General features: G+C 40.1%; 1 protein-coding gene across 1 annotated transcript in view; it reads left to right on the top strand.

The window, feature by feature from the left end:
- KIF6 (kinesin family member 6) overlaps nucleotides 1–25,640 on the top strand; it is a 187,566-nt gene that overhangs the window by 122,883 nt on the left and 39,043 nt on the right. The window contains exon 16 of the mRNA XM_049833729.1: nucleotides 12,643–12,698. Within this exon, the coding sequence (XP_049689686.1) occupies nucleotides 12,643–12,698 (56 nt within the window). The remainder of the gene's footprint in view (nucleotides 1–12,642; nucleotides 12,699–25,640) is intronic.

Below are 25,640 nucleotides of genomic sequence, written 5' to 3'. Positions count from 1 at the left end.
AATTTGCCTTTACTTGGAGGGGAGTCCAGTACACTTGGAATCGATTGCCCCAGGGGTGGAAACACAGCCCCACTATTTGCCATGGACTAATCCAGACTGCACTGGAAAAAGGTGAAGCTCCGGAACACCTGCAGTACATTGATGACATCATTGTATGGGGCAACACGGCAGAAGAAGTCTTTGAGAAAGGGAGAAAATAATCCAAATCCTTCTGAAAGCTGGTTTTGCCATAAAAGAAAGTAAGGTCAAGGGACCTTACTTACTTACTTACTCCTGCACAGGAGATCCAGTTTTTAGGAATAAAATGGCAAGATGGACATCATCAGATCGCAGTGGATGTGATCAACAAAATAGCAGCTATGTCTCCACTGACTAATAAAAAGGACACACAGGCTTTATTAGGTGTTGTGGGTTTTTGTAGAATGCATATTCCAAATTACAGTCTGTTTGTAAGCCCTCTCTATCAAGTGACCTGGAAGAAGAATGATTTTAAATGGGGCCCAGAGCAACAACAAGCCTTTGAACAAATTAAATGGGAGATTGTTCATGCAGTAGCCCTTGGGCCAGTCCAGGCAAGACAAGATGTTAAAAATGTGCTCTATACTGCAGCTGGGGAGAATGGCCCTACCTGCAGCCTCTGGCAGAAAGCACCTGGGGAGACCCAAGGTCGACCCCTGGGGTTTTGGAGTCGAGGATATCGAGGATCCGAGGCTCACTATACTCCAACTGCAAAAATGATATTGGCAGCATATGAAGGAGTTCAATCCGCCTCAGAAGTGGTTGGAACTGAGACACAGCTCCTCTTAGCACCCCAACTGCCAGTGCTGGGCTGGATGTTCAAAGGGAGTCTCCTCTACACATCATGCCACGTGGAGTAAGTGGATTGCACTGATCATACAACCGGCTTGCATAGGAAACCCCAGTCGCCCAGGAATTGTGGAAGTGATCACAGACTGGCCAGAAGGCAAAGATTTTGGAATGTCGCCAGAGGAGGAGGTGACACGTGCTGAAGAAGCCCCGCTGTATAATAAACTGCCAGAAAATGAGAGGCAATATGCCCTGTTCACTGACGGATCCTGTCGCATTGTGGGAAAGCATCGGAGGTGGAAAGCTGCTGTATGAAGTCCTACATGACAAGTTGCAGAAACTGCTGAAGGAGAAGGTGAATCGAGTCAGTTTGCAGAGGTGAAAGCCATCCAGCTAGCGTTAGACATTGCTGAAAGAGAAAAGTGACCGGTGCTCTATCTCTATACTGACTCATGGATGGTGGCAAATGCCTGGTGGGGGTGGTTACAGCAATGGCAGCAGAGCAACTGGCAGCGCAGAGGTAAACCCATTTGGGCTGCCGCACTGTGGCAAGATATTGCGTCCCGGCTAGAGAATCTGGTTGTAAAAGTACGTCATGTAGATGCTCATGTTCCCAAGGGTCGGGCCACTGAAGAACATCAAAATAACCAGCAAGTGGATCAGGCTGCCAAGATTGAAGTGGCTCAGGTGGACCTGGACTGGCAACATAAGGGTGAGCTATTTATGGCTTAGTGGGCCCATGACACCTCAGGCCATCAGGGAAGAGATGCAACATATAGATGGGCTCATGATTGAGGGGTGGACCTGACCATGGACACTATCGCGCAGGTTATCCGTGAATGTGAATCATGTGCTGCAATTAAGCAAGCCAAACGGTTAAAGCCCCTGTGGTATGGAGGGTGCTGGCTGAAATATAAATATGGGGAAGCCTGACAGATTGACTATATCACACTCCCACAAACTCGCCAAGGCAAGCGCTGTGTGCTTACAGTGGTGGAAGCAACCACCGGATGGCTGGAAACATATTCTGTACCCGATGTCACTGCCCAGTACACTATCCTGGGCCTTCAGAAGCAGGTCTTGTGGTGACATGGCACCCCAGAAAGAATTGAGTCAGACAATGGGTCTCATTTCCAAAACAACCTCATAGACACCTGGGCCAAAGAGCATGGCATTGAGTGGGTGTATCATATCCCCTATCATGCACCAGCCTCTGGGAAAATTGAGCAATACAATGGACTGTTAAAGACTACATTGAGAGCAATGGGGGGTGGAACCTTCAAACATTGTGACACACATTTAGCAAAAGCCACCTGGTTAGTCAACACCAGAGGATGTGCCAGTCAGGGTGGCCCTGCCCAGTCAGAATTTTCATGTACTGTAGAAGGGGATAAAGTCCCTGTAGTACACATAAAAAATATGTTAGGGAAGACAGTCTGGGTTACTCCTGCCTCAGGCAAAGGTAAACCCATTCATGGGATTGCTTTTGCTCAAGGGCCTGGGTGCACTTGGTGGGTGATGCGAAAAGATGGCGAAATCTGATGTGTGCCTCAAGGGGATTTAATTTTAGGTGAAAATAGCCAGAATTAAACTGTATGTAACTAGTTGCTATATAATGTCAACGCGGAAATCAAGGACACTGCACACAATCAATATGATCAAGGCAGATGCCACTTTATTGCCCAAATAGCTTGGTTTATATAAGTATTTTAGTTCCTGCTCATGCGTAAGCCATCTGTTGATTGGTTAACATGTGCTGTCCACATGCCTAAAACAATAATTTGATAGGATAAGGCCTTCTGATCACATGAATGGTTCCCTCCACCTGTATCTTGTCTTGCATCCTGCTTTCAGTCACGTAGGCCCAACTTTGTTCAGCTTTTTGTGCTTATTTCATCAAACTTTGTAGCAACAGTTAGCCTTCGCTATGTCCTTGAGGCCTGCTGCCTGCAGAGGCCTCTGGCTCATGGAATAATCAGTTCCATTGTGCCTGGATTGTTCACTATATGTCCATTGTTTTCCAAATATCCCACAAATGTTTTTGAACAATCCAGACTTCAGCCATTGCGTTCTGTACTACCTTTCCTATACAATTGAGTATACAAGGGGTATTTAGTAACAAGACTAATAATACTAACAAAACAGTTCCCAACATTTTTAACAAATCTTTTACCCATCCCATAATTCCTCAATGGGTAAACAGTCTGTCTAACTATCCCAAACCATCACTAACTTGCAGCTCTTGAACTTCATCTTTCATCTTTTGTATAGCTTTATGGATCAATTCAGAGTGATCAGATAAGTTCATACAACACATTCCATCTAAATCTTCACAACCATGACCATGTGCTAACAACAAAAAATCAATAGCAGCTCGATTCTGCAGCGTTGCATGCCGTATACTATCAACATCACTAAGCAAGCCATCTAGAGCCAGTGAAGTTAAATTACTCTGTTTGGCCAGCCAACAACCCAACTTTCATAGATTCGTTAAAGCACTTGCAACTCCTACTCCCGGGGCTAAAAGGCTGGCTGCCACAATTTTGCTAGGCGACCAAAATTCCACTTGATCATTGCATTCTGGTTCAAATGCATGATAACTAATTTTGTGCTTTTGTCTTTTGTGTCTCCTTCTATGTTGCCAAATTTGGGTGTGTTGGGAAGTAATACAGTCAAACAACCCAAACTACATGGCCCACCCTGCAAATGAGAGAGTATGCCAGGCCAGGCTCGGTCTCCACAGATCAAGAATACCCCTGGGGGTAATTGTATTGGTTTATCACTAGATCTCAAACGGGTTGAACTTGTATAATTACACCAATCACTTGCGTTGTGATACACAGGCCACGTTGCATTGACTGTTTTTCCTTTTTTAGTATGATTACTGCTATAGTTAAACATTACACAATAATCCATTTTTACAGAACCTAAAAGTTCTATTTCTTGTGGTTCCACTACCGCCTTAGGTAACCATGGCATAATACCATCCCAGTTGTCAACCTTGCCAGTGCCCATGGTCACGGATGACGGCAGTCTTGTACTTGGCAATGGCCATGCCTCATTGTCCAAAGGCACCCCCACCAAACATGTAGAAAATGGGTTGCCGGGGCTGGCCATAGCCAAACACAGGGTTGATTGATGGGTAAGGTTGGCAATCGTGAGCCATATATTTGTCTTGGGTAAAGAAGGAGCCCAAAATGCTCCAGCGCCTTGACAAAACATTAAACAACAAGCCACCACTTTAGCATCTTTAACCTAAAATAGAACAATAACAACAAACAACAGATTGGGCATGGTGATCATCCGACTTGCTTGGTTCTGAAGACAAATAGCTGGCGAAAATGGTGGTACATGATCGATCACCGCCCATTTAAGTCTCTGTTAAAAACAAAAATGATGAAATCATGAATCAGATTTCACTTTCCCTGTTTCCATTGTTTCACCCATTGGCTTGGCAACCATTTTGGTCCTTCATCTGTTAAAACACAAACATAACCATGACTGGTCAGTTTCACTTCTACTGGACCTTTCCATTCCCCAGTTCATAAATCCTCATATAGCACTTCAATTGCATTGGTTTCTTTTTGAATCCCTGATTGTAATGACATGTGATGAATTACAATGGGAGGGGAGTCTCTTCCTTCTGTCAAACATAAATAGTTCAACACATACAGTGCTTTTGCAAATCTCTCAGATGGTGGCAACAGTTCTCCCTCTTTTTTCTTTTTGCAAAAGCGATTTAAGAGTCCCATGAGCTCTTTCCACAATGGCTTGTCTAGTGGGCGAGTGAGGGATACCTGTTAGATGACAAATTCCCCATAAGGTACAGAATTTGCTAAAAGAAGTTGAAACATATGTAGGACCATTATCCGTCTTGAGCTCCCATGGGATGCCCAAGACTGTAATGGCACTGTGCATATACTTTATCACATGTTTAGCTGTCTCACCTGTCTGAGCAGTTGCCCATATCACATGTGAAAATGTGTCAACGCAGACATGGACATACTTTAAATGGCCAAATTCAGGCACGTGAGTGACATCCATTTGCCACAGTTGTAAAGACTTCAAACCTCGAGGATTCACTCCAATGCCTAAGCCGAATCCTACCTTTTGACAAGCAGGGCACGACTGCACAATGCCTTGCACATCAGAGACTTTCAAGTTGAATTGTCGCACTAAAACTTTTGCTGACTGATGAAAAAAGTTGTGCGATACTTGGGCCTGCTCAAACATGTTAATTCCATGTTGCTGCCATGCAGGAGCAACTAATTTGTCTGCAATATTGTTGCCAATAGACAATCCATGCTGAAATTGATGACTGCAAATGTGAGTAATAAAATACTCACTTTGTCTCTGATTTAACAAAAACAATAAATGCATCAACAACTTACGTAAAACAGGATTTTTTACTTGCTTAATCGTTGCTCGTTATAATCTTTGGGTAGTTCCCACCACATACAAGGAGTCTGACACAACATTGATAGGTGTATCAGGCCAATGTTGAAAGACCCACAAAACTGCTCGTAATTCTAAAGTTTGCAAAAAATCCCCAGCATGTCCTGAAAGTAGCTGTTGATGCCACTGATTATTTTCATACCAAGCTACAGCAGCTCGTTTTGATTTTCTTCCTGCATCTGTAAATACTGTTAATCCATCAATAGGAGTTTCTGACCTGATTGGTTTTTCTTCAAATTCTTGATTTTGTAACAATGGTAACAGTTTATCAGAGGGATAATGATTTGTGATTTTTCCTAGATATTCTGCTAAAGCAATTTGAATTATTTCTGAGGTGGCCATTAGCCAGTCCAAATAGTCTTGCCTTATTGGCACAAGCATGGTTTCAGGCTCATGTCCTGAAATTTCCAAAACTCTTTTTCGACCTTCCATCATCAAATGCACTAATTGTTCAATTTTAGTATATACAGTAGTTTTAGGTTGAAAAGGCAAAAATACCCATTCCAAAATAGCAATTTTCTGTTTTGTTATTTGAACTATCAATCCAATAAGGTTTTTTTGTTCAACTGAAGTATTAATCAGTAAGAATTGCAATGGCAAATCATTTATTTTTCTCTGCACACTATTAGAAACCACTTTGTCAATGATCTCATCGAGTGCATCTTTTTGTTCAGATGATAATTTTCGATAATCATTTGCTTCTGTTGTTGTCCCTAACAATGGCATCAAGGGCTCTAAATCATCATTGGTAATTCCCACAACGGGTCTTACCCATTGAATGTCTCCCATCAGTTTCTGAACATCTGTGAAGGTTTGAAATTTTGGAATTCAACACAATTTTCTGAGGCTGTATCACACTTTCTGTAATGATCCGACCTAAATATTTTCACGGATTTGAACATTGGACTTTTTCTGGGGCTACTTTCAGACCTCTAGGCTCCAATTCTTTAGTGATCTCTGCTAAGGTTTTACTCATGTCCATATTTTCTCCTGCAACCAATATATCATCCATATAATGATATATCAGCAATTCTGGATTGTTTCTTCAAAAAGACTGTAACACCCATGATACAAATGTCTGACACAATGTAGGTGAATTTTTCATGCCTTGTGGTAACACCACCCAATGATACCTTTTAGCTGGTTCTGATTTGTTAATTGAGGGCACTGTAAATGCAAATTTTTCAAATCATTGGGATGTAAGGGAACTGTGAAAAAGCAATCTTTCAAATCAACAGTTAGTAGTTTCCAATGTTCTGGAATCATAACAGGGGACGGCAGACCTGGTTGCAAAGCACCCATATCTTGCATGACCGCATTTACTGCCCGAAGGTCGTGTAGCAACCTCCATTTTCCTGATTTTTTAGGAATTGCAAAAATGGATGTATTCCATGGACTTGTGGAAGATACAATATGTCCTGCTGCCAATTGTTCATTCACTAGTGTTTGAATGATTTGCAGCCTATCTTGTTTCAGCAGCCACTGATCCACCCACACTGGTTCGTCTGTTTTCCAAGTGAGTTTTAATACAGGCTGCTTTTCAGAGGCCACTCCTAAAAAGGTTGTGTAACTAAACAAGCACCCATTTGGGATAAAAGATCCTGACCAATTAGAGCTATCGGTAAGTGCATCCCATACCGTGGAGTAGTTACCATAGTGCCATCTGAAAAACAAAAGGAAATTGGTACTTTACTGATCATTGTTCGTTGAACGCCTCCTCCTCCCACTACCCCTATAGCCACAGGCACTAGCAGCCACTGACTAGGCCATCTGCCTGCAGGGATGATGGTAACGTCAGCTCCAGTATCTACCAGCATCGACATTGCCAGGGATTGTCCATTAGGGTGCAGCATTGTGACTTTTTCCTCAGGCTTTCCTCTAGCAATGTCAACAGCTAACAGCACCTGAGGCTGACCCGTGGAACCGAAACCCCCTTGGCCTCGTTCCACGGCCTGCGCTCTGGGCACACATGCCCGAAATGGTACCAACTGGGCTATTTTTGATTGAGCTGGTATGGTAACAGGAGGAGTCAGCGTATAGACCATAATTTTTATCACACCACAATAATCTGCATCAATAAGTCCTGGCACTATAAAAATGCCCTTCCGAGAAACAGAAGAATGACCTAATAGCAATGCACTTAGCCCATGCCCTAATGGTCCTTTTTGATCAGAATCTATAGGTTGCACTTTGGATGTTACCAGTGTAATGTCTACTGCTGTTGCCAAGTCCACCCCTGCGCTTCCGCTGGTTGCAGCTGCGCAGCGGTCCAGGCACCCTGTACTTGTGTCGTCACGCGCGATGAGTCGTGCTCTGAAACTTGTTTCCCGATCTCCTGCACTCTTGGGTGTTATGATTGTTTCACTGACAGTTTACACACCATTTTTTCTGTGAATCACTCGGGTTGATTACACTCCTGCAATCCTTTTTAAAATGCCCCATTTTTCCACAACGAAAACATTTTTTATCTTTTCACACTCCTTTGTCTTTTGTTAATACGGGTTTTACAGCCGCTCCTACCACAGTGGCCATCAATGTTGCTTTTTCTGATTCTAGCATCCGCTCTGCAGCTTCTAACAGCTGAGCGGTGGTAGAACCTTTTGGCAGTATACTAAGAGCTTTTTTGTTTTTTTCATTTGCATTATCAAAAGCAAGCATATCCAAGAACCTGGTTTTCATTTCAGGATCTAAATCAGGGTTTGCCATGATAGCAGCATGCAATCGATCAATAAAAGCTGAAAACATTTCCGTGGGGCCTTGCCCCACTGAGGTAAAAGTGTGTTTAATCTTCTCATCATGCACACTATTCAATGCTTTAAAACCTAAGTCTTGACTGAGTTGTAAGACCTCTGTGGCAAATTGTGCTTGCCAGTCGGATCTGGTATAAGGGCCCGCACCCAGCAACATTTGAGCTTGCACTCCAAATAAAGGATCCCCTTGGTGTCATGGGATAGCGGCTGCATTTTCACAGGCCCCTTGCCAGTTTTGATAAAACTGGAGATGCTGGGATGGAAGCAATAACATTTGCACAATCATTTTAACATCATATGGTGTCACAAATGCGCAGAAAATACATGTTGAATAATAGATTGACTGTATGGTGATTTTAACCCATATTGAGTGACTGCTGCCTTACCTTCCTTTAAAACTTTCCAGTCTAATGCTTCCCAAACAGAACCTCCATGTGCACCTGCCACAACCGGAAATGCAGACGGAATAAATTGACCTTCAATTAAAGCATCTCTAATTACCCCCCCTCCATCTGTTTGCCGGATCTCTGACCCCACCCCCCGTTAACAAACCCGTCGGAGGTGGCGGCAGCAAAGGTGCCATGGCACCGATCTCACCCGATACGTCCTGTGAAGTAGAAGGATTCATTGGAGGTGGTTGTGGGAACGATGAAAGTCCTGTGCTAATAGGTGGTGGAGGCGCAGGAAAAGTTGATGACACTGGCTCGGGCTTTACTGACAACTCCAGGCAGGCTTCAAGAGCCTCCAGCTTTTGTAGCATTTCTCTCAATTGCGTATCCCCCAGAACTGTCACCCGTTCCTCCTTTTCCCCAGACGGGGATAGAAGAGTGGATGGCAGCAGTGGTGGATACAGGGACGAGGTGACTGGTTTAGGTGATGAAGGACGGGATCTAGAGACTGAGCTGTTTCCTGTCTCTTCTGCTGGTGGTGGTGGAAATTCTGCCAGGCTGTCATCTTTTTCCAAAGGCTGGTCTCCGGGCTATGGATCTGTTTTCACAGACTTCCTAGCTGCACAAGTCCCTGCGGAGACCCTATTCGCCTCAGATACACAGGCTGGAACAGTGGCTGGAATTTGAGGCTGCTGAAAGAGCAGAGCTGTCGAGGAAGGCATCTTCTCCAGATCCTCCGGTCCTAATGCTGCAAAAACAGAGGCCACAGCCGAGCGTTCTGCCTTCATACTTTTTAAAGTCTCTATAATTAACCTCCACATTGTGGAGAATCTGCTTGCCTCTTTTGAACCCGAACTTACATTTTGCCATAATTTTTGCCCTATCTTTTCCTCAGTAGGGATAGCGAAAGCTTCTCCAAATGTAGGGAGTAAGCCTTTTTCTCTCACCGAAAGTAACAGGGCTTTCAGGGTAGACGAGTCATAACTCAACCCTCTCGTTGAGAGCATATGTTGGAGGAGCTTAACCACTGCTGCCTCTCCCTTGGACATAGTGGATCCCATCTCCTCCCTGGCTGCTCGCCTGATCAGGGCGAGATTCCCTTCAGCATTGGCACTCTCTCGAGTCCCGGGGCAGCATTCACCTCCGGCCAGTTTCCGCACCCTCTCTCCATCAGCTCCTGTCATAGAATTCAACACTGATCTGAGGGTCCCTGTTCGGGCACCACTTGTCGACACGGAAATCACGGACACTGCACACAATCAATATGATCAAGGCAGATGCCACTTTATTGCCCAAATAGCTTGGTTTATATAAGTATTTTAGTTCCTGCTCATGCGTAAGCCATCTGTTGATTGGTTAACATGTGCTGTCCACGCGCCTAAAACAATAATTTGATAGGATAAGGCCTTCTGATCACGCAAATGGTTGCTTCCGCCTGTATCTTGTGTCCTGCTTTCAGTCACGTAGGCCCAATTTTGTTCAGCTTTTTGTGCTTATTTCATCAAACTTTGTAGCAACAGTTAGCCTTCGCTATGTCCTTGAGGCCTGCTGCCTGCAGAGGCCTCTGGCTCACGGAATAATCAGTTCCATTGTGCCTGGATTGTTCACTATATGTCCATTGTTTTCCAAATATCCCACAATATAACCCTGCTACTGTATCTTATCATTACTATAATTGTTACATGCTGTATCCATAGTACTATAGTAAGAATTATTTAGATCAAGCAAGAAAGAACTGTGATAAAACTGAGCAAAGCGCAGCAGTGATGGAACCAGAACTGACTCCATTATGCAACAATCCAATGGTGCATACCATCCTTCTGCTAAGTCCAGTGTCACCTGCTCATCACACAGCACTGAAGCCCAATTCTGCTCGACTGACTGAGAGGACTTTGCACCATCCCTTCCGCCCTGAGGACTGGTATGACAGATGGAGCCCAGAGAAGGGAACTATATGAACTCAATGAACATTTAATGAACATAACCCATAAACTAAAGGAATCATATCTCTGTGTGTGTATACACATATATATATATAAAAATATATATAATTGTTTATATGTCTCAAAAGGATGGAAAAGGTGATGATGATTGACCAGGATGTAACTAAAGGTATGGGAACTGAGCATGATGTCAATGGTATAGAATAAGGGGTGGATACTGTCCTAGTTTCAGCTGGGATAGAGTTAACTGTCTTCCTAGTAGCTGGTACAGTGCTATGTTTTGAGATCAGTATGCAAAGAATGTTGATAACACTGATGTTTCAGTTGTTGCCAAGTAGTGTTTAGACTATAGTCAAGGATTTTTCAGCTTCTCATGCCCAGCCAGGGCACAAGAAGTTGGCACAGACACAATCAGGGCACCTGACCCAAACTGGCCAACGGTGTATTCCATACCATGTGACGTCCCATCTAGTTTAGGAACTGGGAAGTGGGGTGCAGGGATTCGCTGCTCAGGGACTAGCTGGGTGTCAGTCGGCGGGTGGTGAGCAATTGCCCTGCGCATCATTTGTACATTCCAATCCTTTCATCATTGCTGTTGTCATTTTATTAGCGTTATCATTATTAGTTTCTTCTTTTCTGTTCTATTAAACAGTTCTTATCTCAACCCACGAGTTTTACTTCTTTTTCCCGATTTTCTCCCCCATCCCACTGGGTGGTGGGGAGTGAGTGAGCTGCTGCATGGTGTTTTGTTTCTGGTTGAGGTTAAACCACGACAGACAGAGATACCATTTGTGGATTTCCTTAGTTACTTTGGCTAGATTAAGACTATTCCAGATCAGCTGAAGGCTTGCTTAATAAATAAGTATTACAGTTCTGCCTCGACATTCAGCAAGGTTCAACTTGTACACATCCAAATAACAATTCAGAATTTCATGTCAAGCCTAATGTCCTACAACAAATGTCCCAATGCAGCAAATCATCCTTCTACATTTTAAACTATTACTATTTAGACTATTACAATGGATATTTCCTTGAAGAAGCCTCAGTTCTTTCAGAGACTCTTCAGACTTTGCCATTGTGCATTGAATTGACTGTCATTATTTTTACAGCAGAATATACCTGGCATTTGAAAGCCTGGTATGTATGCCATTTGTCCTAAACAGTCTTGTATATTACTGAGTTAAATAAGTGTAAGAGAATAATTATGACAGCAACTGCTGTAAAAGATCAGAAAAGTGGCAGAAAAAAGCACAAAAGGAGAAGGCATCAAGTTCTCACAGACTGTAGGGAATGTAGAAAATATAAATGAATTTCTAAGGCTCTGTAAGCAGCTGACTTTTAAGGATATACTTAGATATGACACATTTCCTAAGGAGCATCCTAAGATGTACAGTGAACAACTGCCAGCTAAAAAAGAAACTTCTGATCATTAGAATATTTTATATACTATGTGAAGATTTGATTATTTGAATATAATGAGGAAGTTGTCAGTGAATTAATTTAGAAACATATGTGGGAATTTCACATTTAAAAAAAAATCAATTCCAGTTTTGATCTGAGGTCAAGCTGTTTGCATACTACAAAAAGGGAGTTTCCAAAGCTTGATTCATTGATTTGTTTCCATCCTTCTCAGCCTGCTTCTTGCTTGCTATTTGCATATCTTCATGCGGCTAGCTTTGGCTTGTATTGATATTTGAGCAGTAGCTGAATATCATCTAAAAGTCTGCATTCACATAAGAACAATCTGTAGAAGAACAGAATAATTTAGTTTTGTCACAGTTTCTTATATTTCTGTTTGAGAGGTTCCTTAGTGACTGGGATGTACATTTGCACATGGCAGAAACAGTGATTGTCAGCAATATGCAAATTAAAAGCTGAAATTTGAAAAATTCTGGTGAGCAGAATTTCTAATACTTTGAAAGGTTTTGTTTTGACTCTGCTTGGATTTTTTTTCTTTTATATAGCTGTATGTTAAAACATTGCAAGAAATGTAGCATATTAAAATTAATATTGTGTTGTAGTATGAATATTTAAGAGAATCCAATCATTAGAATTGGAATAACATAATTTTTAAAACTTAAAAATTCAAATAAATTTGTTTTGTCTGCCTAGTAAACGTATTTGTTGCATAGTTTCTTTCAGAAATGGTTTCTATTAGACTAGAGAATCTTTTCTGATGGAAAATGTTTCCAACTGGTTCTACTTACAAACTAAAAAGTAGTCCTGAGTAATCCTCTATTTTATTGTGAACAACTAGTTCTTTAGAATAATTCTGTATAATTATGCTTGCATTGACAGGTTTGCTGAAGCTAAATGCCTTGGAGAAAAATTAAATGAAGTGAGAATTAAAATAAGTGAGTACATTTTAACTTCATTTTACCTTTTAGCTGATGAAATCACAGCATTCAGAGGATATGGGAAGAGATTCTAGTTTCTAAAAGAAAAGAGTTAATGAATTACTAAGATTTCCAATAAGGTAAATTGTTAGCTGATGATAGCAGTGATAATTATATGTACCAGTTTTGATCATTTCAAATATCATAATGTGAAAAACAGCTCCCTTCTTTACTTGACAAGATGTTTGAAATTTATCAAAAGGAGAAGTTAAGGTATTAACATTGGGTTTTCTGAATTTTATTTTGGGATAAAAGGATCCAAAAACATAATTGTGATATCTATGGATTAAGGATTGTATTTATCTATAAATTTATATAGCTTCTGCTAAAAGATTTAATTGTTGAATTACCCCTCTGCACTTTCTTTGTACAGATTAATTAGAGCAATTCAGAGGAGTGCCTCGGCCTGGTGGGGATTTCTGTCATTTTTTTTCTTTAGGGCCCCAACAGCATATGCTTGGTTTCCAGTTTCATATTCTTCAAAGCCAAAAATCACCTATAGATACATTCAACCCCAAGCTGGGTCTTAAGTGATCCTCCTAGCAGCCTTTGATATGTTCCTAGTTGTTTTCTGAGTTCTGTTGACTCCAAGCCTGTAGCTTCTTTCCTAAAAATTGGCTAGCCAGGCTGTCAGATGTGAAACACAGATTTGAGCTCTATCCTTTGTCATGACCTGTGCTGGACAGCCAAGGGAGGAGTTGTGGTGAGTTCGGAATTCCCTTGGGCTAAATTAAGGTGAAATGATACCAAATGATCAGTTGAACATTTTATTTATGACAGAAGCAGCCTGAACTTGGGAGGTGTAACAGTAGGTAGTGTGGTCTCTCACAACAGGAACTGGCATGGAACTACGTCAGTAAACCATGTAACACATGCTAACCATATATTTCAATTCAGAGAAGACAATAAGGAGAGCCTTCCCGTTGAGTCACAAGTTTCAGAGTGGACCCCCTTGCTTTCTAGACTCCTTCTCACAGAAGAGCCTATGGGCGGCTAGATCCACTCCTAGTCCCAGACTTGGTCAATGGTTTTCTCTATAGGGATGAGGTGCAGGGATTATAAAAAAGGAGAGAGAAAGAAAGAGACAGAGAGAGAAAGAGGAAAAGAAGAGAAAAATTTCACCAGCCCTGCGTCCAGCCAGTCTAGAGGCCCAGTTTGGGAGGGCATGACTGTGGGGCTTCAGTTTGTGTCCTTCTATAATCTCCTTGCCCCTCCTTTGGGAGGGCACTTGAACTCATTGGCTAATTAGGTGTCATGCATGGTTTGTGCTTTCAGAACCTTCAGGAAATGGGTCAGTGGACTTGGGGGTCATTTGGGGAGTAACTTCTCCTTCCCTGCAGGCATGACAATTGTTTGATCTTTGGCCATACATGGTGAGCTGCCCTGCTTAGCATATCACAACATGGAGCTGCGCATCCTCCTGCATGCCCTCAGCGTCCTGTTGCTGGAGTCCTGTGCTGATCCATGCTGATCAGCTTCTTACCTGCAGTTTGTTATTATGCAGGGTTTGTTGTTATGCAGAACTTGCCACACCACAGTGTTTGAGACATTAAGTCTTTCAGTCTCTCACATCCCTGAAGTCCTTAGAGATCACATCCATGTCCTCCTGTATGCACACATTCAGGTGAACCAAGTCTCTTCAAGCTTCCAGATACAGGCTGTGAGGGGCTAGATTTAAAGGTAATCTGGCATACAGGTCCAGTGGCGTAGACCATGCTCTCAGTTTCTGTCTCCTTCCTTTTTGGGTGGCACCAGCACAGACATGGACAATGAAGTCATTAGCATCACTTCTTGTCTTATAACAGCAGTTGGCTTCTGGGAAAGGACAAAAATTTCACGGCACTAGTGACAATTGCTCTGTACTTTCACCATAGCCTTGATTATATTCTCTGTGGTCATGAATGGTAGCTACTGCCAGATTCCCCTCCCAGTCACCTTCGGGTACACCACAATTCCCTCAGAGATATTATGCAGTATATTTAAAGTTATGTCAGCTCTGCGGAAAGCCTCAGCCATGTTGGCACTCTGTTTTCAAACCGCAGCACAAAGGATGTTTGGAAGGGATCCAGAACCACAGCCATCAGGTGCTGAGCCCTGCTGCAACAGTGTTCTGAACACTGGGTTATTTCTATAAGACATGACACCTGAAATAACTTGCTTTCTCTCAGTACACTCATTTTTCTCCTTCAGACTGGACAGAACATAAATGTCAGTACAGAACTTGTGCATGGATATCCACAGATTGGTCCATGCAAGTAGAATTTCAATATCCACCTTGCAACTATGGGTCTCTCCAGTGTCCATATAAGCTCACTTAAATCCAGCCAAGTAGGCTTTTCTCACCAGTAAACTTGGAAAAGAAGGATAAACCTACTGTGGAGGACAATGCCACGTAACAGGAAGCATCTCCAAAGTGAATAATACCTGCAGCTTTTGGCCAGTGGTGTGCACAGGTATCAACATGAGCCATCACATCAGGATACAACCTCTTTTTCTCTGCCATCTTGAAGTCCACATTGTCCTGATTTACTTCTGTCTCCTAGTTTTACTCATCCATGATAAGCCCAAAAGATTTCTTGGCCTAAATGAGGTAGAGCCAAAGTCACCACTGAGTGTGAAACTTCTTTCTCTTGCTGAAGTTGAAATCTATTTTGGAGCAGGCATAGTGAAGACCAGCAATAAGCAGCCACACACAAGCAGATCTTTCTCAGTGCCTGGGGCTGCAACTGTGCCGCTTGAAGACAGCAGCCTGGCAGCCACCTTATATACACCTTATATGTGTTACAAATGTCTTAGGGGGAGTTTGAAGGGTGTGGGAGACAGTACAAGAAGTGGTGGGACACATGCCAGTCCCGAAGATACCACTTGCAGTGTAATGTTGGGATGAGACTTGTGTGGTTTGTAAATCCCTTGAGATTTACAGGAGTCTGCTGTGGCAGCTCTCAGAAATAATGTAACAAAGCAGTGTAGATGTAGCCTCTCAAGACTCTGTTTCCATGGATGCCAGCAAAATCTGAAAGAAATCCTGGGTTTGGAATGAATCACTGTGGGTTTTTCCCCAGTAAGTTAGGCAAAACTTCTGATAGCTGTAGTGCAGTAGAGTATGGATTTTGCTGCAGTTAAAAGCATCTGTTTTAAAATTTGGTTTTGGTTAAAAGTTCTTCAGTGTTAGAAATGAAACAGTGAAGTATATTTGGGGAAGATGAATGATACAAAAATCAGAGCACATATTCATATGTATATGTAACCTAAAAAACCAAACTGATCCCTTGAACAAAACAAGCAGTTATATAACAAATCGGTAGTATTGCACTGAATTTGACAATGCTTATATGCTTCCTACAAGAAGTTGTGATAGCTTGTAGTCCACATGAATATTGAAAAGCTCTTTTAAGAATCAAACTAGAAATGTCTCCATAGTTCTAAGAAAAATTGCACAAAATTACACATTTTGGTTTTTATTTTGGTATATAAAGTGCAGTTACAACTAAAGTGTTTTCAAATTAAAAATTAATTTCATTACTCTCCAATTTTTTTAATGGTAGTAAAATGGAAAAATAGTCTTTTCATTTAGTTCATACTGTAATCCTACTATACAAACGAGATTCCATCCACGTTGTATCCTTTTATAGCTATCCATCCACTGATCCATGCAGATTATGCAGAGGTACACTACTTTGTGGGTTGTTTTAAACACTGAAGTCTGAGGCTTGAGAGTGATCATATTGTGCAGTCCTTCCTTCAATTCTTTCTTCATAACTTTATGCAGCATGTGAAGATTAGCACTCTGGTTAATATAAATACTATATTGTATTCATCTATCCTTTTCTCCTGTCCAGCCTTCTTTTGGTCATAGTTGTTAGTAAACCTACCTATTAGCACCTCTAAAAATTATTAAACCTTTGCATCCAGTATGACTCTTTCGGGCTTATTCAGTTTAGTCAGTACAATTATGCTAGTTTATGTAGTTTAGCAGCCTGAAACAATTTTTCAGTTAAGTCTGTCTCATCATAGCATACACACTCAGAAGACCATTAAAGATGCTAAGTAAGGTTACTAACCTGCCAAATTTTTACTGAAAATGTGGTAGGAGATATAAGAGTCATCTGCGGCCTGCAACTAGATATTTAATTTACTTTCATTGTTGTTTTGGTTTCCTTAAGCATTCCTGGCTGGCTTGTTGTGCACAATCAAAAACAGATCCCATCAATATCAGTTTCTGTTATTTCTAAGCTACACTTAATAGTATAAAACTATGCACCACAGAGGCCATAGAGCCCATTTCATGCAGTCTGATTATATTTTGAGATAGTGACAGCAGTTGGCTGTAACTTAGGTTATAAATACCCTTTCATTCTGACTTTGGAAATATTAGTGTTTTGCAGTGAAAAGTACACCAATTCTCAATTACACTTGCATTTCAAAATCATCAGGAAGTTAGGGCTAGAAAAAGAAATTTGCAGTAAGATTTTCATGGCAGGCTTTTGCTGCTGTTATTGCTTGCATAAAAAGATTAAGGAAAACAATGTCTAGATATAAGCTGGAGTTTAAGTGTAAAGTAACTGCAATATCAGAAGTGAGACATTGTGGCTAGTATGCCTTTTTGCTGCTATACCACATATTCCTGGATTCTATCTCCTTTTATGTTTAAGAGCACTGCAGAGAATGCAGAGATTTTAAAATTATTTTTATGGAAAATAATATGTTTGTCTTAGATTTTTCATAATACTTACTTTTCACAATGACCTCCTGTTTACTGCATTATCACACAAACCTGCAAATAAAGGAGCAGAGGGCTTTGGTGCGAGCATTGAGGGGCACTTCTTTTTGAAAGTCAATATACTGCATAAACATACCATCAAAAGGCAGAGAAATGAAGTATGGATTTTGAACATGTAGACATGTCTGGATTGGTTTGAGTGAACTATTCAGAATTGTTTACATATGACTGGAGAATGTACTCAAGGACTAGACTTCAAAAAACAAATACAGAAAAACGACATGAGTAAAACTCAAAAGAAATAACTGAGAGGTCAGGGAACTAATGAAAAATCTGTAACAGCATAGGAGAAATGGAAAATGGGCCAGCACTGACATACAAGTACATTTTTGCCTTTCTAGTCCAACATTAAGAATTTTAAAAAATGTGTATTCCACTGGCTAAAAAAAAATGATTTATTTTCTTGTGAAAAAACATGCTGTGCCACTGCAAGTGTTTTTGTATTGCATCATTTCCAAAGACTTAGGGTCTCTAACAAGATCCTTTTGGTATTATTGAAAAAGACTTAGTGGAGAAAATTTGACGCTGAAGCCAAGGATTTGATTTCAGAATAGTAAAGGTATAGAATTTCTTCTTGCAAAAAATTGAGTCATTGTGCCTAGCATATTGTAATGGGGCAACCTCAGCTGGCTGCCAGGCACCTATGCAGCCACTCTCTCACCCCCCTTCCTCAGCAGAACATGGGGAAAAGTAAGAACAAAAAGCTCGTGGGTTGAGATAAAGATGGGGAGATCACTTACCAATTACCATCACAGGCAAACCATTCTCGAGTTAGAGAAAATTAATCATTTAATTTATTGCCAGTTAAAATAGAGCTGGATGGTAAGAAAGAATGACAAAACCTCTGAAGTAAAAACTTCTTTCCTTATCAGGATTAGCAGGAGTTTTATTTCTAGGATGCTCTTATCAACAAGGTGGTTTTACACCATTACTGATAACATCTTGTGTGAAAGGATTCTGACAGTAAGGAGAAAAAGTCTACATCTGAACAAACTGCAAAGCATTAAATAACAGCAAAAAGGCCCAACTGCTACTACATTGATCACACAGCAAGTTAGACTTGGGGGAATTAAAAATACTGTTTTCAGTGTAAATTAAATTGATATATTCATTCAGTATTTAATGACTAAAAAAGTTGCCTATATACAAGAACGTGCTACATGTTGCATGAATTTAAGATTAGTAAAGATTTCCAGTTTATCCCTATAAATGTCTGCCTATTTGGGGGTATTTATACCACTATTAGATTTATTTTTTCCTAAAGGAAAAAAAGCATATTAAATGGTATTTAATGCCCAATGGGAAGCAGCTATTGTTTTTAGTCTGTCCAGAAATCAGCTAACATTATGATTGAAGCTGGGTGAGGAAAGGCAAACTCATGTGGGAGTAATAACTGTGTGAGGAAACAGGCAGTCTCGGAATGAAAAAGGGTAGGTGGGTAGATTATGTGCACATGATGTTGATGATGCAGCTATACCCACAGGAATGCTGAGATGTTGCACTGCTCTGCCTCATTTCAAGCTTTGATTTTAGTACACAGAATCATAGAATACCAAAGCCAATTATAATCTTTAGTGTGGGCATGTCCTAGTATTGCAAAGCAAGATTATTGAAGAGTCTTCATTTAATTTGCTTGCAAATTCTTCAAATAATTTTCCTTATGTGCGTTAATGGAGTGCTATGTTGAAATGATGAGGACTGGAGGAGAGTGAGGACAAGACATTGCAGTGCTCAAGGATAATATTGATTCTGATTCACTGCCTCATACCTCGCACTGTTATTTCTGTGAATGCAAAGTAGATGTTAAACCTAATCAGAACCTAAATAGTGTAAAACCTGAATTTATAATCAACTTTTCTCTATGTGCAAGACTCTACGTACGTGTACATAAAAAATTGTTTTGTTATGGTCAGTCTACCTCCCCATGGAGATAAGCCAAGTAGACCTACTTTTAAACTCTAAAGTAAGAATATTTCATGCCAGGTTTTTCTTTATACCTGCACAACTTTAGGAAGGGAACTGATGGCAAATTTTGCATGGATAAGAAATGAAACAAGATGAAGTATTGTTTCTCAGGCAGAGGTGGTCTGAGAACACTCTGTTGGCTATGTTGTATATCTATCTACATTGTTTTAGCTTCACATGCAGGCAATAAATTACTTTGAAAAAGGAGAATCAGTTCGTTAAGAACTAGAATCCCAAGGATGATATTAGGAATGTTATGTGTATTTTAGGCCATGATTATATGGACTGAAAGAATTGAGGGAAGTCATGCATGAGCAAAAAGCATTTTTAAAACTTTTGCTGAAGTAGTATATCTACTTAGGAAGGATAGAATTTTTCTGTTGAAGAAAAATTCCATGCTTTACGGGGAACCTAAATGAAATGAAAATGTTGTGATGATTTGCTATATGAAAAGAAAAATTCATCAAAATCAATGTGTTGCTTTCTTAAAGCTCAATACTATTGGTAGTATTATATATTGACTTTATATTAATATAAATATTCTGAGTCAGAGACATTAGCTTACTGGACATTGTTTCAGCCATGAATGAAGTAAGGCTATAATAAGGGAGAAATTACTCTGCTTAGAAATGCATTCCATTCTTCAGTGTAATGTTCTGACACACTTATTCTCTTATGGAAATAAACATAGAGACTTCATAGCTGTTGATTAGTATAATTCACTATTCTAGCTTAATTCCAGAAAGTAACAGGTACTTATACAGACTTACATCAGATATACGTGCTCGGTGAATTTTACTGGAAATTACTAGTACAGAAGAAAAATGGCAAGACTGGTTTTAAAAAGGGATTGAGAAACTCCAAGAAGAAAGGTTACATTCCACAGGCAATTCTGGTTCAAATGAGATGCAAAAAAATCATAAATAAATGAATTCAGTGTGCAGATTTAATGAACAGATAACTCAACAATATCATTCCACAGCATTTCATTCTTCAGATAGCTTAGTATGACTTATTCTCAGTAGAGACCTTCAAAGTCCATGGAACTTGAAATCTTTAAATCCTCACTAAAGAAAAACTCTAGCTGAGGTCAGTTTGAGTTCTACTTGTGTAAGGATTGAAAAGAAAATTCTGAAAGAAATTGAAAAGAAATTTCCACATTTGGCTTTATTGTTGTTTTAGTTGATAAAGGGCAACAAGCATTAGATATAGTAGTAATTGTTTTGAACAGACAAATAATATCATGTATACTGTGAAATATACTGCAATATAGTCCACCTTTGAGGTCTCCAAAGCTACCTCCTTGAACTGCATTCACAATTTCACCAAGCTTTATATCACTGAGGATGCTCAGCCTTCTTTTGATGTTGAGAGCAATACATCATCGTGCACTCAGCCAGTCACTTGAGGACTGTCCTCTATTTAAAAGGTGTTACCTTTAAATCTTTTCTTATTCCTGGTCTTCAGGAATGATACAAGAGGTATGACGTGGTCTTTCAAGTGCTTTTTCTTATTTCACAAGCGTTTCACCCTATGGAACTGTTGTGTACTGCCCTTAAACATTACACTGAGTTTTGTGTCATGAGAGACATAACTTGCAAGAGCAGCAAGAAAATTTACTATTTGCAATTTATCTTGTTCTTTGACCAGAGTCCATTCCTGATGTGGAAAGCTCCCTGAGAACCAAGCATCAACATATGCATCAATGCTTGGCATTAAAAAAACTAAGGGTCCCAGATTTACTTCACAGACAGAAATCTGAGCAGTGCATTGAATCTAACATGCTTAGGATAGGCTGAGTATGTGCAGCTGGGCACTCATGCAGCACATGCTGTGCAACCCATCCGGCACATGCTGTAGGTGTCAAACGTACCGTGTGTGCCCGCATGACTTCTACAAAGCCTGCTCAGTGTCGCTTTGCATGCATTCTGCATGTACAATGATTTATGTGTCCAGGATTTCTGACTGCCTGGCAGCTGCTACCCCAGCTGACCTGCTCAGTACCTGAGAAATTCCAGATGAACAACCAAATCAGTGATCTAGAACAAGCTGGTACAGTAGTTTACCATGAGAAGTAGGAGATTTGGCAAGTACACATCAGTGTAGACTGGAAGCTCTCTGAAAAAAGAGATTGCCTGCCTGCTTCTTCACCACTTCTGTTCCAGTACTGGGATATATATAAAAGTAAAGCCTTGATTCACTTAGTCTCCACTGATTTCCTCTCTCCTGGGAAGCTGCCTGCATGTTGCAGATGTCCTCTGCCACTTAGCAGAGAGTCAGTCTTGGTCTCAGGACACAACAGTTGTGTCAGAAAAAGGAACACAAGTAGTATTTCTACCATACTTAATCGTGGATATGTAACTCTGCTGTTTACTGCTGAGGGATGTAATTTATGACTAACATAACAAAGCACATTAGCTCTGCAAAACCTGCAGCCATCTGTGAGAAAAACAGATGACAAAACAGGCCATGGGGGCAAACAGTCCCCCAGATGTAATTTCCCAGCTGGGATGTTACTCATTGTGGCCCACTGCCTAAAAGCCCCAATCTGTTTCTGATCTCCAGGTCAGTTTCAAAGCAGTTTTGTAATAAAGGAGGTATGTTTATGTGTCCACCAAAAATAGCAGTAGCTGTTAAAGCTGAAGCCATTCGGCATGGCTGACACAGTCTTCAGATTCTTTCTCCTTATTTTCTTGGCCCAATTGTTTTGCAACCTAATGCTGAAAAAACATAGTTCCTATGGGTGTTTGTTTTGGATAAATATCTAATCATTGTGCCACTATGACTGCAGTTTTGGAATCTATTTTTTAAATGTTACATTTTCATTTTTGGAAATGTGGAACTGAAAACACAGAAAAACAGCTGAGTTTCTGCAGATTTTATTTTCTTAACAAACGACCTTGTCAGCATCTGCAGTTTGTCCTCTGTTAAAAATGTGATTTACTTTGCTTTGCAGGATGCTACATCTTATTTTTCTATTTGGTTACAACTCTTTCCATTTTAACTTATTCCCTTCTTTCCATAAGGAAATATAACTTACTTTCACCCTGATTCTGTTAAGGTTCTTTTTCTACTGATGTCCAACTCACTTCAGGCATGATTTCCATGGCTCAGTTTAGCCAGGGGTCTGTGGACAACAATATAAAAATGCTGTAATCTCTCACAGCATCTTTCATAAAATCTCTCTCAAGGTGTTGTAACACAGAATAGATGTCATGCATTACACACAGATCCGGCAGATAGCTACAAAATGGTAAATGGTTATTACCATCTTGGGGCAGACTCAGCGCTGTGAAGAAAGTTTCTACAACCTATTTTCTTGTTCTAGGAGCAGCCAGTTGGCTCGTAATATAAAGCAGATAGTGACTGGAATATATTTTTCTTTCTTGTTAGCAGTTCAGTGAAAGGTTCATGTTAATGAATTTTTTGTTTCTTCACAGTGTTCATAGAGTAATCAATTAACTGCCTTGTTTGTAATCAACAAATCATATTTTTGATTTACATGAGGATTTGTGTTTAGAATCTCAGAAGTTACTGCAATGTGAGCCAGGCTTGCATTGTGTTGAGTAGTGCTTAGTGTAATTCTTAACACCCTATGATTAAGCAATGAATAATAACGTAATACTTTCAGCTGAATGAGAGTCCCCAGAAAACTGATGGTAATATGTGCAAACAAGGAGAAAACACAGACAAGAGCATAAACTCTATTACAATAGCCTGTAAATCATTACTGTGCCTTTCTGAAATCGGGAGAGACGATCCATCTTTGCTATACTTACTGTAGGCAATGTAAACATCATAGGTTTAACTCTTGCCTCACTTCAGAGGTACACCTAGATCGATGGCAGTTGTAACAGAGCTGTCTGTCTGCTACTGCTCCAGCGCAGGGTCATGCTTGGGCAATTGTCAGAGAAGACAGAAGGAGGGATGTCATGCTATGTCTCTGTCAGTCCTTAGTTGGTGTAGATTTGTCCTCCCTGCTCTGTTAGAGCTGAGACTGACAAGAGAACCAGGGAGCCCTAGCAGCTTTCTGGCAGTCTTTCCCCTTTTTCTGCTCCTCCCTAGGATACCATCTTTGGTAATATAAAATCATCTTTGCAGCAGCACTCAGGAAACTTATTTTGGAAGGTACAAGTCTTTTGGCTTCATGGGGCAATGCATATATTTATGCCAATGCTAAATATTGTCTATTGTTTCAAATTGGCTTACATATGTTTGGTTTTGCTTTCAAACAATAGGCTCTGCCCCTGGGTGGCAGTGCATAGGCTGAATGGGTCTTCAGAATGAGAAAACATGATTTGTCAGAAGACTTATTCAGAAAATACCAAACTAAATGCATTCATTTTAACAACTCTGTTATGTTCCCCTGACGTGCTATTCTTTAAACAGAGGAACCTTACTAGTGTAACAATCACTAAAGGCCTAAGATATTAATGTTTTCTTTGGATCTGTGTTGGACTCTACATGTGTAGGAATCATTTTCATTTTCTAATTATTACAAATGATGTTCTGTTCTTCAGAAACAGAAGTATTTTCAGGGGGAAAAGTTATGCTCAGGAAGAAACCAAATAAACACTTTTTACTTAAGGTTTTCACTAGAATAACTAAAAGCAAATGGACCTAGCTCAAGTGATTTAATCAAGCTATGAACTGCCATGACTATAAACTTGTAAAAGTACATCTCAGTAAAGAGATTTTCTGCTTTTGTCTACAGACTGAAAACAGGTAATCATTGCTGGATTGCTACACTGTGTTTTGCTGTTTTATTAAGCTAATAAGTTCTTAAGTCAGGCTATTAAATTTGCTCTTTTAAAAAAAAGATGCTAGATGATAGTTAATGCTATATCAGAGTGGGGTTTTTTTTAATCCTACAGTCTTTTGTACAGAAAGTTTTCCTTGATCATGTATGTCTTTAGTACTGAATGGCCTGACATTTTATGCGTGAAGAATCAAACTTTCAAACTCTATAGAGAAGTAGACCTTAGCTTATTCAGAGTAGCACTGTCAAAGAATGATACGCCTTCATGAGCATAGAAATTTGTTTTTCATAGGATCTTGTAGTTCATTTACAGATCTGGACAGCATTCATGCAAATTTGCAGTATAGGCATACATACTTACATGTACTAAAATACATCAGCTGTTTTTTTCTCTTCAAACTAGTTCCTAAATCATGTAGGACTAGTTATGTCACCACAGCTGTTTGTGAATGTTGCAAAAGGAGGGCAGTCAATATAGAATAGCTGTATTATGAAGATGTTCTCATACACTTTAGTTAAGGCTGAGGGAAGATGTCTGTTCAGAGCTGATGACATCATTATGCCAGTTATATAGAATCAGGTTGCATTTTAAATTGCTGAGCAATTCAAGATGCAGACTTAGGCTCATCCACAACAGTAAATATATACTGTATCTTTACAGAAAGCTATTTCAGATTTTACTGAGATGCTAATATATGTCTAACACTCAAAAAGCCATTTCTGAAAGGCTTGGTATATATATTACAAGTAAATGAGCATTAAAAAAATAAGTCATACACCCATTCCCACTTTGACCTTGTTTCCATCACCCTGAAACCTTGCTTGACATGCCCTCAAAATACGGTAGCATATCTAAGCAGCTCCAGCACCATGGGGTTTTTTAATTTATTTGATTTTTAATTTTATGTCATATCTGTCAGATTCCTAACATCAGTCTAAGTATGTCTCATCTGACCAGAAGTCACACAGCAATAATAGTAGCTCAATTCCAGGGCTATTTCTTGGGTAAGAGAAAAATTTTTAAAGGTTATGAAACTGAAGTACATTGTGAGGCCTGGAACTCTATACTTGATTTTCTGTTGGGCAGCCTTGGCCAGAAAAAAATACTGGACATCAAATTGTTGCATAGAAATTACAAAGCCATGAAGGCAGTATTATAACAGAAAATAACTGTGTCCATCTTATACTTGTATATGTTCACTCTTCATCTTTGACTTTGCCTGTTTGTTCTTTAAGACCCTTTATTTATTTTTTAAGCTTCTTAAATTTGGACATTAAAAAAAATAAAAAGAGAGGCACAGTATACAAAGCTGTTTCTCTGACTTTATTTCCTTTATTCTTTCTCTTCACATTAATTTCTCAGAAATAATCAAGAGATAAGCTGAATTTAGTCATA

Source organism: Accipiter gentilis, chromosome 30, assembly GCF_929443795.1.
Source record: "Accipiter gentilis chromosome 30, bAccGen1.1, whole genome shotgun sequence".
NCBI classification, from domain to species: Eukaryota; Metazoa; Chordata; class Aves; order Accipitriformes; family Accipitridae; genus Astur; species Astur gentilis.
The sequence above is the reverse complement of the archived record's forward strand: the minus strand, read 5'-3'. Positions and strand labels throughout refer to the sequence as shown.